At 45.9% G+C, this 14,396-nt stretch overlaps 1 protein-coding gene across 1 annotated transcript; it reads left to right on the forward strand.

Moving 5' to 3' along the window:
- The first annotated feature begins 11,045 nt into the window (after positions 1-11,045).
- LOC131885607 (collagen alpha chain CG42342-like) lies at positions 11,046-14,095 on the forward strand. The gene has a single exon (XM_059233709.1). It carries the CDS (start codon positions 11,419-11,421, stop codon positions 13,411-13,413), a length of 1,995 nt encoding a protein of 664 aa, XP_059089692.1. The 5' UTR covers positions 11,046-11,418; the 3' UTR covers positions 13,414-14,095.
- The last annotated feature ends 301 nt before the right edge of the window (positions 14,096-14,396 follow it).

Below are 14,396 nucleotides of genomic sequence, written 5' to 3' on the forward strand. Positions count from 1 at the left end.
GCTTTGAGCGTCTTTGATGGAACGAGTTGGAATCAGACAATTTTCTGATTTCAAAGAAGAAGAAAAAATTGAGGCCAAAAAGCCATTTCAACTACATACGCTCGTACGTACCTTGCTTCCACCAATGGCTGAAGACGATCAAGGGATCAAATACACAATGCTCTTGCACCTTGATTGGAGAGTTAGCTATGAAGCTGACTCCACGCTGATGGTTATCGCATCAACTCAATTAGGGTAACGACTCTGCCCCCTCCAAACCAGAATTCGGCCCAAAAATTCGACATTACAGCATAGATAAAAAGCGAGCGAGCGAGTCAACCGTTGTAGTTATTAGTAGAGTGATTCTGGGATGCATTGATTCGGTTTATGTTGAAATGGACATGTTTGGTCCTCTAATGCGAAACCTGATGGACAATACCAGAATAGTGTCCCTTCAGAATTCTTGCTTCGGAGATGAAGCACCCCAAGAGATTAGCATTAACTCTCAGAGAGGGCCACGCCCAGCTCTGGACTTAATTGTTGTCATAAGCACCTCAAGCCCAAGTTCTAACACTAATCCCGTGGGATCTACTCATGGTTGGTGAATGGAGTTAGTTTTAGTACAAGGTATGATGCTTGTGTATGAAGCACCGAAAAGCTAGGATTTGTTGTTAATGCTGACCGCCATTGGAGCATCGGAAAAATATGTGGCTAAGCTTATTTGAGCTGGAGGCGATTATTTAGAAAAGCGGTCTAGCAATGAAGTATGATGCTTGGCTCGTTTGCCTGGAGGGTCCCAATTACCAGATGCTAATCTAGTGTAATTGGAAATTTGAAAAAGAAGTTAACTTTCGGGTTAAAGAACCTTACTGCTCAAGGACTCTACCGTAAAATATGAACTGTAAAGTCCCTCCCCAATGGTTCGGCTCGTTTCTCAAGATGAAGAGTGACATTAGCGCACATTAAGAGCTTCCAATGAGCTCTTTAGGCTCCTCACTCGCTCACCCTTTTGGATCTGCGTGGATGGATGGATTCAGGGTTGATCACTCGCTGGCAAAATAATGACAGGGTTTTTGAGCCCTTCCAAATTACGCTCACTCTTCACCACAACGGCCACCCAAACCATTCAGTACCACTCAAAACGGTCATAATTTACGCAAACCCACAACCCACTCCGCTCCGTCGTTGGTTCGTGAATTCAAGAAGCTTTTCTAAATTCCTGCCTTAACCCCGTCCAAATGGAAGGAAGCCACTCTTCAGTAGCATCAATCCATGTGTAGTTATGTAGCTAGATGTGCGCAAACAAATGAGCCAGCACCTACCCCCGGAAACCTACCATAATGGCGAGTTGCCAGTTTGTTGGGTCAATAAATTCAAATCTCTCCAAAAAAGGTGTCTTTGGGCGTCAGGGAAGCAGATTTGTTTTCTCCCTATAGCGTTTCTGAGGGGACCAAATTTCAATCGCAAGCTAGCAAAGGCACTCGACGAACATTTTGACCCTCTTGCAATGGACCTTGATGAGGGTTTGAGTTAGGGGTCGGACAAATATGGAATGAGTGCCCAATATATTAGGTGTTGGATGCAATGAATGCCAAAACATCATGCCCAATTTCAGACATGAGAAGGCAACTCATTCTTCGAGCCCGATTTACTTTTCAACGACACCTATGTTCGTTAATGGTGTCAACCTGAAGCTGAAATCATGGAATCCCTACTGAGATCTGATGAGCGTCGCTTTTGAAGCGGAATGGTAGATCAAGATTGAATATACCATTCCACAGCCAATTCCGTTCTTCCTTTTGGCCCCTTGACCCACGGGGGATCCATGCGATGCCGTAATCCAGCAAAAAATGTCAACTATTCATCTCATGACCCTTGGCATGCCACCTCATAAGTTACAAAGGATAATACCTGTCACAAAGGCAAATCTTCGTGAGGATTATCATGATTCTCTCGAGGTTGAACGATTCAAAGATGAGAGATTGAGCGTGAAAATTGAACACACTACCTTTTGATTCATCACTTGTTCCATTGTTCCATGTAGTCGAGGCTGTGGCTGGGTGGAGCTCACTCAATTGGGTTCACTTTTAGGGAGGTGGAGTAAGATTCTGGGGTCAGTGTGGACCCAACGGTGGGCGTGAGTTCTAGGAATAGCTCGCTGTTGAATCTCTCATATTCAAACCTGACAATAGGTCATAAATTGATAAGTCGGTAAAGGCTGGTTAGGTTTCCTTTGAGAGCCTGCGACTCTCTTTACTCTCTCTCTCTCTCTCTTTTCTTCGCCATCATTGTCTATTCTATTCAAGCACCAGGAAGCACACCATCGCTCCTCGCACCTTTATACTATAAGCAAGTATGTTTGGATAATACTCGTAACATCTACCCGGAGACAGGACAGCACTGGGGGTATTTGGTAGTGCATTCAAACCATTTTTGGGTTCTCTGCCGTATTTTTTGGCTGAGGGAATAAGGTAGGGAGTGAGGGAGGAGACTTGAAACCTCAAAGGTTTGACGCATATTTTAGGGTTGGTTGTGTTTTCTATGAAATGTGCCTTTGAGATCAAGTGAGCTGGAATGATGAGACAGAAATATGGACCGGAGTATTGCCTCGAAGCGAGTAGCTTTCCCGAACAGAAATGTACTACATGTCTGATGGTTGGAAATGTCTGTCGACAAATGCTATCAATCATGACTTAACACGCCTCTCTTGAACAAGGATTCTCAAACTGTAGTGTCCGAAGAAGGTGTGTAAGTGGAGTGCTACATAGATCGAGTGACCCTCAGCAGGAACGTCTGGTTGGCTTTTATGGGGCTTCTTGGTAATCCGTCTTTAAGACAACACTTCCGCCTCTCTAAAGTGAGAAATCCAATTGCAGTTGATGGATCACAAAGCGTTTCAGACATGCTCGACCATCTGCTTAACACCGTCGATTAAACTTTGACGAGCGTTTTTCCAAAACGTTGATCCAATGGCGGATTTTCACGGTGTGGGGGGCATTAATCTGATTCAAAGCTGGTTCAAACATATCAAAATATAAAGGGCGATCGAAGGCGTTTGGTTGGGTTGAATGACCAACTAGACTTAACAAAAATGACCCTAAACCACTAGGATGTCAAGTTCCATATCGTGATGCTCAGGTCGAAGTTAGGAACAAGTTATGAATGCAGATTAGGTCCTTTCCATACTCCATAAGGATCCTTCTAATCTTGTCACTACAGGTATGTGAAATAAACACAACCATCTTTGGGCAATTGATTTGTGTCAGAGTCGACAATACCTTTAACATAAAATACAGTCCATTCACCGTCCTTTTTTCTAGCAAATATTATTATAATATCATAAAACTAAATCAACTTGATAACACAAGCGGGTTCCTTTCTCTATTGTACTTTGTCCGGCAAGTTTGGGTGTGAGTGAATGAAGTGAAGTGATCAATCTCGAGGGACTTATCGCCCAGAGCTTAAGGGTTGTTCACACATAAGTGGCTGTACTAAATGAAGAGTGGGACTGGCGTGAAGGAAAGATACTTTTCCCTCTCATGATGATGGCCAGTCCACCATCAACACGCGCACTTGCCTCGCTAAATGGGGGGGAGTAAGTCGTACATCGTACAGTCGGTGAATGTCACCACCGCCACCACCATATCTCTATCTTCGTTGTTGTAAAATCCCCATTTTTCACTGTCACCCCCCCCCCCTCGCCTCCCTAATCCGGTTAAATATGTGCGAGTTCTTTCATGTCTCACAGAGGAGACAAGCTTCGCATGAAAGATGGACTGTAGTGTGGTCTAATTTTGATCGTGACTGTTTTCATCTTTTCCTATATTTTTGACTAGCTATTGCTCTTAAGTTTCTTTTCCAATCGAGTGATGGGTTGTCCGAGGAAAACTTTCCAGCGTTCCTGCATTCTTGCAATTGTGCGTAAGCGGGTTCGAAATTCCGTGGGTACAGAAACTCTTTAAAATAGTACAAAAGAATGGGGGAAGCGAGCGAGAAGTGGTAAATAGCCAAGTAATTGGCTCTAATTGCTGGCACTCGATCCAAAAATGGGAATCTTTGCCCTCTGGTCGTTTCAGTAATGACACAATCGTACGATGAAGTCCACTGGGTGATCCAATGGGATTGGGCCATGAATCGATGGACATAAACTAGACTCGTCACAATTGGTTGAGACGTGATCAACTTTTCCAAAAATGTCCTTTGAATGGATCAAATGCTAAACAACCTTATATTTCATTGCATAAAACATATTGTGCTACTTTTTGCCACAATGGTGGGTGTCAAATGCGACTGACAAAGAAAAGAGAAAATTCCATTTTTTTCCCAATTAGATTTAGCCATGAATTGCCATGGAATGAGCAGACAATAATTGGGAAGAAGTGATGTGTCAGAAGTCAGATATTGATTGTGGGAGTGGTGGTGGTTGCCCATTCAGAGAGAGAGACTCAATCCAAAGAGATTGAAGAAACTCTTCGTCCTTCTCCCCACAGCAAATTCAAGCGATTGTAGGCATTCAGGTACACGACCAAGTCGGCATCCTTAGATGGGAGAGCAAAGAAAGATGGGGGATGGCAAGTTTCACGTGTTTTTATCCCCCCTCTGCTCATTAAAGGCCAAAGACAGGTGGGATGGATCAAATATTTTGAGCAGATATCCCTGCCCACTGTGCGGGTTGTCAATGAGATCATGTCAAGTCCGGCATCTCAGCTCTTGAACAAGAGGCAATTTGAGGCGTGAATCAAAGTGCAAAGAGGCGAGAATTTATGATCAGATCTCTTTTTATGGCAGCATTGTCCAGTCGGCGTTTGTTCTCCCATGTCTCGTATGTGTGAGTGTGCATGCACTCCTCAATGCCCGACCAAGTATTTTAGGCAGCCTGGCCAGATTTCATATCACGACTTGATGGGGTAAAATTGAATTGTGTTTTGTTTTGCATTGTCTTCTTGCGAATGGGCTTGCCGAGTTGCCCACAATTGCTTTGGTTATGTGTCTTCTGTATGTTTGACAATGGGTCATGTTTGGTCGGGCTTTATCGACTACTTGGCTTGTTTGTCTGAAAGGAGAACTCAATTGTCTGATGGGTTTGAAAAAAAATAAATCTCTTTTCACATCGCATCTCCCCATCCATCCTACGTGCGTATACAGTATAAGTCCCAGCCAATTCAGATTGAACGGCCTCTTTCTCGCTCCTTTTGGAGTCCGGAGACAAAAAAGGCGAGCAAGAAGACGCTGATGGTGTTGGAGTTGTCAGACTCGATTTGGATTCCCCACCCGAGGGCCCCTCACTTCATTGGAACTTTGATTTTCACACTACCACTACCATCAGCATCTCTCTCCACCCTCGATTCCTGTGCACTTCATTCCGGCCTCTTTACTTGATATTGGATCCCATGTTGAAGCCCTGCCAAGTTCTCTTTTTGTCTCTGGAAGGGCGCTCAATTTGACTTCTTGATACTGGTCGCAACGCAAACGAAATGAACTTCGTCCTGTCGTTGAGACTTTACATCTACGAGCCATTCACAAATGAAGCACTCAGCGGACTGTAAAACCGACATTGACTCCCCAAGTCCGATGGAAATGGCCTGCAGGGTCATTTTGGGCTCATTTGACCAACCCTTCAGTGTCCATCTAGGAATGAAGATATTTTGTAGTCATTGACTTATTACACCTCTTCAGGGTGACGAAGACTAACAAATAGCATCTCGAATCAAAATTCACCAAGAGATGCTGGGGGAAAATGCTCAAGAGGTACTAACGTTTGATTTGACTCTGACATTCCTCGGTAACCTGACTGTGACTTCTTGGATCGAACCGAACCACCTTTGAAGGACCACCAACTTACCGCCTCACGGTCACAATTGAGGGAATGAAGCCGAGTTTCATTTCCTTCGCTCAGCTTGAAGCCCAACCAAACCACCAGACACCCAACCATTGAAGTGGCACCAAACTGGACAAACCAAACTAGGGAGACCATGGAACAGTGCGATGGTGCATAGGAGGATCGAGTACGAGACGACAAGACATCTTGCTGAAATTGCTCTGACCACGGCGATTATGTTCGGGTCAGATTTACGAATGGAAACGGCACCTTGCAAGTTATTTTTTGCCAACTTTCGAGGTGGACAAACTTGTGACATATTGTGAGGATTTGCCGTAGGTTGCACGGAATTGCATTTGACATTTTGATGCTCGAGGATATTTGTGTTTTGGTGTGTTTGTGCGTGTGTGAGAGTGAAGAGAAGACATGGGGAGTATGAAAGCAATTGGGCTGGGAGTGAAACTAAGAAAGAATCAGGACAAAAAAGGAAGCTCTATTAATCCCTGTAATTGAAACACGATCGCCAAAGAAAGTATCCAATTCACAATTTCGCCCAATTTCGGGGAAATAAGGCGACAAGAAAACACGCTCTCGAAACATTTCCCGGGCATACATACGTTTTTACAAGAAGGGTATATATGAAAGTAGGGCACACGTTGTAAAAGATGATTATGTGTAAAAATGTCAATTGGTGACCTTTTTACTGTCCCTTCGAGAGCAAACTTCCCTCGGATTTCCCCAACAGCCCTTTCCCTCGAATTCCAGTAAAAAGGGGAAAAGAAACGAGGCACCCGAAAAGCGACGACGACCATGTCCGGGATCTCACTCAAGAATTCCTTTGATTCCGAGTTTCAGCTCTCCAAATGAATTCACTGAAACTCGGGAGGTTTTTTTCAAGCATTTTGGCATTGCTTCGGTCACTATCAAACCGCACAAGGGGCCAAGTTTCCATGCAAGCGGGAATTGTTATGAAAACTTGGACAAAGAATCTGCAATCTCCTTCCAAGTGATTTCAAACTATGGGACCCATACAATTACGTTACGACTTACATATTCACCTGAAAGTGATCAACTACACCAAAGTTAGAGCCATTTAACTAACTTAAAAGAGACTGTCCCGAATACATTAGCTATGCGCAGTCCGTCCCTGGTTTCATTGTTTTATTCGCTATGAAGAGCTTGGGATCCACTTGGAGCTTCTCAGAGGCCCTCCTCCTTCAGGTTTGGCCAAGAGAGACGCACAGAGAGACGCACAGAGAGACAGAGTGAGCGAGTGGAAGTACCCAAGGGTAAAAAGGCCATTAATTCGTATTGCACAACATGAAAGAGGCCGAACCGGAAAGTCAACTCGTTCCCTTGATCCCAGCTGTGCCTGCACTGCACAATCACATCTGATGAAGAAGCATTCATTCAGTTCACGACGGTGAAGCTCAAGCTAGCGACTCTCTCTCGTCATGGTTGGTTCGGGGGGTCTCTGGGGTGATTTCGTTCATTCGACAAAATTTGGCTCTCATTCCCGGTGCCCCTCGGCAAACCACCTCATGACTCAATGTGTTCGGGCATTGAATGAGGCAAATATAAAAAATACCATTTATCCACTTGAAGTGCTGCCAGAACGACGAGCAATTGAAGCCGTCCCCTAGGCAGAAAAATCATCATTATTCTTGCCTTAAAAGGCGAAATCTATTGAAATCAATCTGATCCTCCACCTTTTCAATGGATGGATCGCTCTTTCATTGCTCGCCCACCGAATTTGGGCACATTTCAAATGGATCTGCCTCTCTCTCGTTGGGGTCGTATTCAAGATTCAACCCTGAGATTGCGGGATCGTCTTGATGGGATTGTTGGCATGAAAACCTCGGATATTGAGGCTTCCCGATAATTTCCGACCCACATGACGACTGACGACTCAATTGGCCTAGGAGAGCATTGGGAAAATAAAGGGCGGTCATCTTGGGTGGTCGTTTGGAATTGAAAGAAAGTGTTGTTCTTTCTCGCTGCCTGCCCCGCAGTCGGGCTTGAAGGGAAAATATTGAGGCAATCAAGGGCCATCATAATGCTTCAACGATCTTTATGAACCTGGCCAGTAGAACGAATCATCAATCAAAGTCTCTCGAGTTTATAAAACCATCCACAAGACAACTCTTTGGAAACATCTTGAAGCGATTTCTTTGGCAAACTAACTGCGTCTAGTACAATGAAAACCTCGGTACAAGATTGGGGTTTCCCTTCTGAAGCAATCAGGGTGGACGAAATTTGCATTTCCGAGGGTTTGGTTCCACATGCACAAGCCAAGGAGTTGATTCTTGTAAGATACACTTGATGATCGAACAAAGGATTCTTGAGAAAGAGCCTTCTTGACAAAGTATTTTCATTCATTGAAGCATTTTGACATGAATCAGCTTTCCAAGAGCAACGAGTCTACCTAGGTTCGTGTTGGCGTTGTTGTCAGACGGAATGACTCTCAAGTTTCTCCCCAAAAAATTCGGGGCAAGAGCAAACGTCGAAACCTTTCCATAATCTCTTTGTCATTTGAGCCATCTTCGTTGGTAGTGACGATGCTCCGCTATCCAACTACCAATGCAAATAAATCCTCCGGCTCCAAAAGCCAGTGAAGTGAATCATTTGCATAATAAAGTTATTTTCCCGGCAGCCAGCCGAGCCGCCCACAGCTCGACCCGAAATCCCGAGACTCGCAGATTACCTCCCCTACCCGACATCAGTGGATGAAGGCATTGTTGAAGGGGTTTGGGAAAACTGATCGGTATCTCCAGTTCCCCTGTCCACTCACGGACTGAGCTCTATTATACTATACTAGTACGCCTAGCTGAGGTCTCTGAAGCCTTCAGGCGAGTTGTTGGACACTGCTACGTACTTGAAGTTTTGAACACCAGCTCAACATTCATTCCGAGCAAGTCGCGAGCGGGGTTTCGAGTTTGCAAACATGCTCATTGTGAAAAAGAGGATTGGAATGCAGCACGAGAAAGAAATCGGGATAGCCAAATTTTTGGACACATCTCCACACCATCTCGCTCGTCAAGATGCGACGAACATCTCTTAAAGTGAGAAGAAAATCATTGGGGATCGGCTGGCTGGATGGCGATTTCACACAAGCTAGAATTTTCTTCATCTATGTATGAAATCTTCTTGGCAGATTAGCCTCGGCCGAAAAATAGGAGACGGTTTGAGGGCGTGCACAATCACTTGAAACTGAAAACTTCGACAAAGTGTCAGTGACAGATTTTAGCTGAAATATTTCCACCCACCCATCCGCATAAAACTGGTACTGTCTTTTTTGGCTCTAATCCTCTTCCCACTACTCTACGTTTCTAGCTATCTTTCCTTCCGTTGGCATGGTTTTCAGCTTCCGACAATTTTCATTCCGAATCTGTGCAATATATATTTTTGGGGCGTGATTTACTGCCTGCTTGTTAGAGCCAACTGGGGCCAAGATTCCTCTTTCGCCCTGTACTTTATGGCCTCCCATCCTAGTTTGTTGATGGTACGTAAATTCGACATCCCCACACACCACTTGGCTAAGTTTTTATTTGGTCCAACATCTTCTTTTCCATCTTAGGTTATCTCTGTTCAATACAGGAGTTGGTTGGGTTGGGAGCGATGAAAGCAGCCGAAAAAAAAGATCTTTAGATGCCATCCATCCCATAGAGCTCTGCCCACTTTCAAGTGTCTGTTTCAGGAGGACACTGAAAAATGTGTTAATTACGTCTTACGTCCTCTCCAGCTAGAACCATTAGGGATCGGGCCAGTCAACGATGGCCGTAATACTCGGAGACATCATTGCCTCGAGGACCATTATAGCGCTCACTGGAACGTCGAGACTCGATTGGTAATCCCGTGGTTGGGATGAAACCATTTTTCGAGGATCATTCGTTCGTATCAAATTGAGCTATGAGATGATGAGGACAAGGTTTGAACCCACGTGGAATTGACGAAAATATTGCCTTTTGATTAACTCGCATGGAAAGGACGACCGACAGCGACGATTTCCATTTAAAGGCATTGCTATGCACGAAATGCATTCGAAAGAGACATATTTGGAGCCTCTATCCCTGATGATGAGAGCGATAATGTTGGTCTTGATACACAAGTACAGGAAACACAATCTGTCCAATTATTATTCTGGCCGGCACTAAAGCTAGCTAGCTTACTGCTTCTCCGCCGTCGAGGATTTGAAAAGAAGCCCCAAAAGAAGCAATTCCGGAGAAAATGCTAGGCCAGCAATTGGCCGTCATTGCCGCTAGATATGCACTTAAATGGAGTTCCAAGTTGAAAAGAATGAATCTCATTTCAGGTCTGTTTATAACACCTATAAAGCGATAATGGGAACTAGGGAAGAATGACATAAACAGGCCATATGCCAAGAGATCCCTCAGCTTTCGGCAACAGAATATGGCAATTTAGCTGATGTATTGAAATAGCTAAAATGGAAATGTTGTCTTTGATGGGGAACTCAATCGGGTCTAAGACCATTGGCTATTGGTTGTGCCTCTTGTTATGACTTGAGTCTCATTATTGAACACGGTAGGCAAATATACTTACATGGATAAAGAGTGTTCCTAATGTTGCTAACCTATCTGGTTTTTCTCAATAGTAGGAAGGTCGTTCACTCGGTTTGGTTGCAATAGGTGAAAGGGGTACTTAGAGGCTGTCAAATTGAGTTTGGCGAACGAACCTTGACAATATTGTAAAATGTGGAAGTTGATTTACGGCAAGAGAATGTCGGCGGTGGCAATGACGCGCCAAAATGTGTCGTAGGGCGTGAAATGTTTTCCAACAGCTCTGTCTGACAATCCATTTTTCACTCTCTAAAGTTCTGGCGTCAATTCGGGAAAATTCAAGCGAGATGGAGTTATTCAATCTTTGAAGAATCAAGGCGTTCGTTGGGTTCGAGGCCTCGAATCCGAAGCCCGTTTGCCAGAACAACGAAACGAAACCTCTTTTCGCCCCATTCTCTCTTTCCATTTCTCTCTCTCTCACCAGCTTGATTGTTGTCATTTTATTCTTCCTCTTCCATCCAAGAGGTCGTGGCTGGAGGCCACTTATTAGACACTTGCCAGCAGAACCCAGTAAATGGTGATGTTAGCGCCCATAATCATTGCTTTGAGAGTCCAAAAGCGCTCAAACGGTGATTGAGCCGTTTGTGCTCGGTTCACGTCGCTTTGCCTCGTCAGCGGACGACGAGCCAGCCAGTTGGTGTTGAGCGTGGTGAACGAACTTCCTTCGAATGGAGGGGCAAGCTCGGCTCAAGCTCGGCTCATGCTCCGCTCAAAGATCCCCCTGAAGGCGAGACGGGATGAGTATGAAGAACGCTGTCAGTTGAGAGCGAACTCGGCTCAAAATTGGTGAAATCTTTAGGAGCGAAACAAAAAGGGTTCTTCTTTCTTTTTTCAGGGAAGATATTCATAAGAATGAGCTCATCCTGATTTGTCCCGAGGAGCATCGGAGAGTGAAACAGTGACAAGAGGATAATGATTTGGCATCAAAGCGAAAATGAGCTGCATCCGGGTTGACATGTGACCCTGTTCAAAATAAAAGGCTTATTCGGGCTGCACGACCAGAAAATAGTGACAAATCTGTTCCGGAAGTGATTCTTGGTAACCATGAAGAAGCTTATGAGTGTGGATGGTGGCGGAGATCATAGCCCGGCCAAAGAGTCGACCTCAAGAGTGGAAAACATGCATGTGAACTCATCGGTGGATAACAACCGTGACGGACTGCCACCCTCGGGTCGAAAATCGAGCCCGAAGAATCAAAAGAAATCCTCCTCGTCCAAGACGAGTCAAACTCAGAGCAATTCAGTGGCCAAACTTGAATTCAAGTGTGTGCAAAGTGAGACCACCAGTTATGACAAAGTGACCAATAAACAAAAGCATCATGACTTTCAAGGTTGGTTTCGATTAGGACTGACGTGTTTGTGCATTGTATCTGCACTGTTCAGCATCGTATTGGCTCACAGACAATTACGCTTGGAGAGTGAACTGGACAATCTCAAAAAGCAACTCACATCCCTGGATATTGACAAGTGGAAACTTGAGCTATTAAGTCAATTGTCAGAGGCAGTGCCCATAGGTGCACAAAGAATCAAAAGATCTGCAGATGGATGCTCGTGTACAGGATTGCCCGGACCCCCAGGTCCACCCGGCACAGATGGATACCCAGGGTTTCCTGGATCCATTGGCAAAAACGGTCCAAGGGGGCCTCGTGGTTATCCTGGGCCGAAGGGAGATGCGGGCAACACTTTGCCACAATTCATCCAATCACGATCAAGGCGAAGATCCTCACTCACCAAGCTCTCTGGCGGATATGGTTATGCGGAGGTGATTGCCTTGAAAGGGGAGCCGGGACAACCGGGGCCCCCAGGACCCCAAGGACCTCTGGGTCTGCCCGGATTTGATGGAGCTCCTGGAGCCCTCGGGCCCATGGGACCGCCTGGTCAGCCTGGTCCACCCGGTCTCCATGGTTTGGATGGACGACCTGGGCTCAAAGGGGATAAAGGAGACGGATTGGACATGTCTATGCAATCGGATTCATCCAAAATATTCACCTTTGATGCTAACAAACCTGTTCCGGGCCCACCCGGACCTCCGGGAGAACCTGGGCCTAAAGGAGAAATCGGGTCGGTTTCATTGTTCGATCCAAAGAGCAACGCCCATATAGTCCAAGGACCGCCTGGACCAAAAGGGCCTAAAGGACCCAGAGGCAAGCGAGGGAAAAGAGGAAGGTCGGGTCGAGCCGCAAATATGGGTAAACCTGGACCTCATGGTCCCAAGGGAGAGCCCGGGCAAGGAGGTCCAATGGGTGTGAAAGGAGAAAAAGGAAGTCAAGGCCATTTGGGAAAGAATGGAGTCCCAGGCCCCAGAGGCCCACTTGGACCCAAAGGCGATAATGGAGAGATGGGAGCCCAGGGCCCTCCAGGGCTTCCTGGGCAAATTGGTGGAAAGGGTGAAAAGGGCGAGTACGGGGAAATGGGATCGCCAGGTCTCATGGGTCCACCCGGCTTGCCTGGTCCTCCCGGATATCCTGGGCTCAAAGGTGACAAGGGTGACAAGGGAGAATCCAAGTTATCCAAGAAAAAACGAAGAAGACAAGGTATCTACGGCCCAATGGACGATAGTGAATACTCTACAGCACCAGGCCCACCCGGTCCACCGGGACCTGCCGGACATGACGGCCCTCCCGGTCAAAAAGGGGATCGTGGAAATGATGGCATCAAAGGTGAAGTGGGGGACAAAGGAGAGAGAGGCGAATTCGGACCCATGGGTCTACCAGGCCCAGTCGGGGAAACAGGACCTCCTGGTAACAATGGACCCCCCGGGTTACCAGGTCAAATTGGACCCCATGGACCCTTCGGACAGAAGGGTGAGCGAGGCGGTATCGGACCGATGGGTCTTAACGGTCACAAGGGCCAAAAAGGAGATGAAGGCAATCGAGGAAAACGAGGCCGGGTTGGTCCACCCGGCACCCCAGGGAAGGATGGCCTGCCAGGAATGGACGCTCCTTGTCCATTGGGCCCAGACGGCCTTCCATTACCTGGTTGTGGCTGGACCAAGAGGAAAGCGGCTCACGAAGACGACTTTAAATTCAACTTGAACTGATCAAATGGATCAGACTTCTGTAAACTTGGTGCCATCCGTTGTACTTCCTCGTCCCCGTTTTCTACTCTAGTCTGCCTTGGGTGGCCGGCCCTTCAATTCCTGTCTCACAGTTGAAGCTAGATTTACATTTCGGCCGTGATGTTCGAGCAATGAGCGCCCAACATGAAATGATGACCCAAGGAATGAATGAATGAATGGAGGGACGATAATCATGTGGCTCGCACCTCTGCGTTAGGGGAGCCGTCAGTCTTACGCCACATCGAAATCGAGTCCATAAACCATTCTGTGCAGCAAATTAGCACTTTTGAAATGTTTCTGTGTCGCTTTAGTCTGCCTACTAGTTGTTCAAATATTGATCCTCTTTGCTCCAAGCACAAGATCTTCAACGACCACGAGTGGTTTCGTACCTCCAATTGGACAATTTCCACGTCATGCTCTTCCTCGATATGAGTGAATCGTGGGCTTCCCGAACCATTATCAAGTGCGTGCATATACACATACCACAACTCATCAATCAATGTTATCTTCTACCACGATTTAGAACATGACAATTGTGCCAAATTGTAACAAGCCTTTTAGCACTTCGTCCCAGGATCTGATCCTGTTGGATGGCTGGGACAAGGTTAATTGTCAACATTCTTGACTGTTCTTTACTTACAGAAATATATTTACAGTCTGTCTACTTGTTTTCATTTGTTTCTCTCTCTTTTGCTCAAAGCAATTGTCAAGTTTCAGCACGTGAAAAAAAGACGCTTGTTTCTCACATATCGTTATGCAGTAGTAAAAATGAGTTTTGAAAGCATTAATGATGACCTCGATGAGTGGTGGCCATTTCAAAGCAACTTCAACTGTGGATATCTAGATCTGGAGACCGCTTTTGTTCTTACTTTAGTGGGAGCACGGTTCGTTTGAGAAGTCTTGGGAGGAGCCCTGTGGTTCCACGCAAGCTCAAGCTTGCATCAGAATAGATCCTCTTTAGGGGA

This window comes from Tigriopus californicus, chromosome 8, assembly GCF_007210705.1.
Source record: "Tigriopus californicus strain San Diego chromosome 8, Tcal_SD_v2.1, whole genome shotgun sequence".
NCBI classification, from domain to species: domain Eukaryota; kingdom Metazoa; phylum Arthropoda; class Copepoda; order Harpacticoida; family Harpacticidae; genus Tigriopus; species Tigriopus californicus.

Excerpts from the sequence above, each read along its gene's own strand:
- LOC131885607 (XM_059233709.1), top strand. The coding sequence starts at position 11,419 with ATGAAGAAGCTTATGAGTGTGGATGGTGGCGGAGATCATAGCCCGGCC.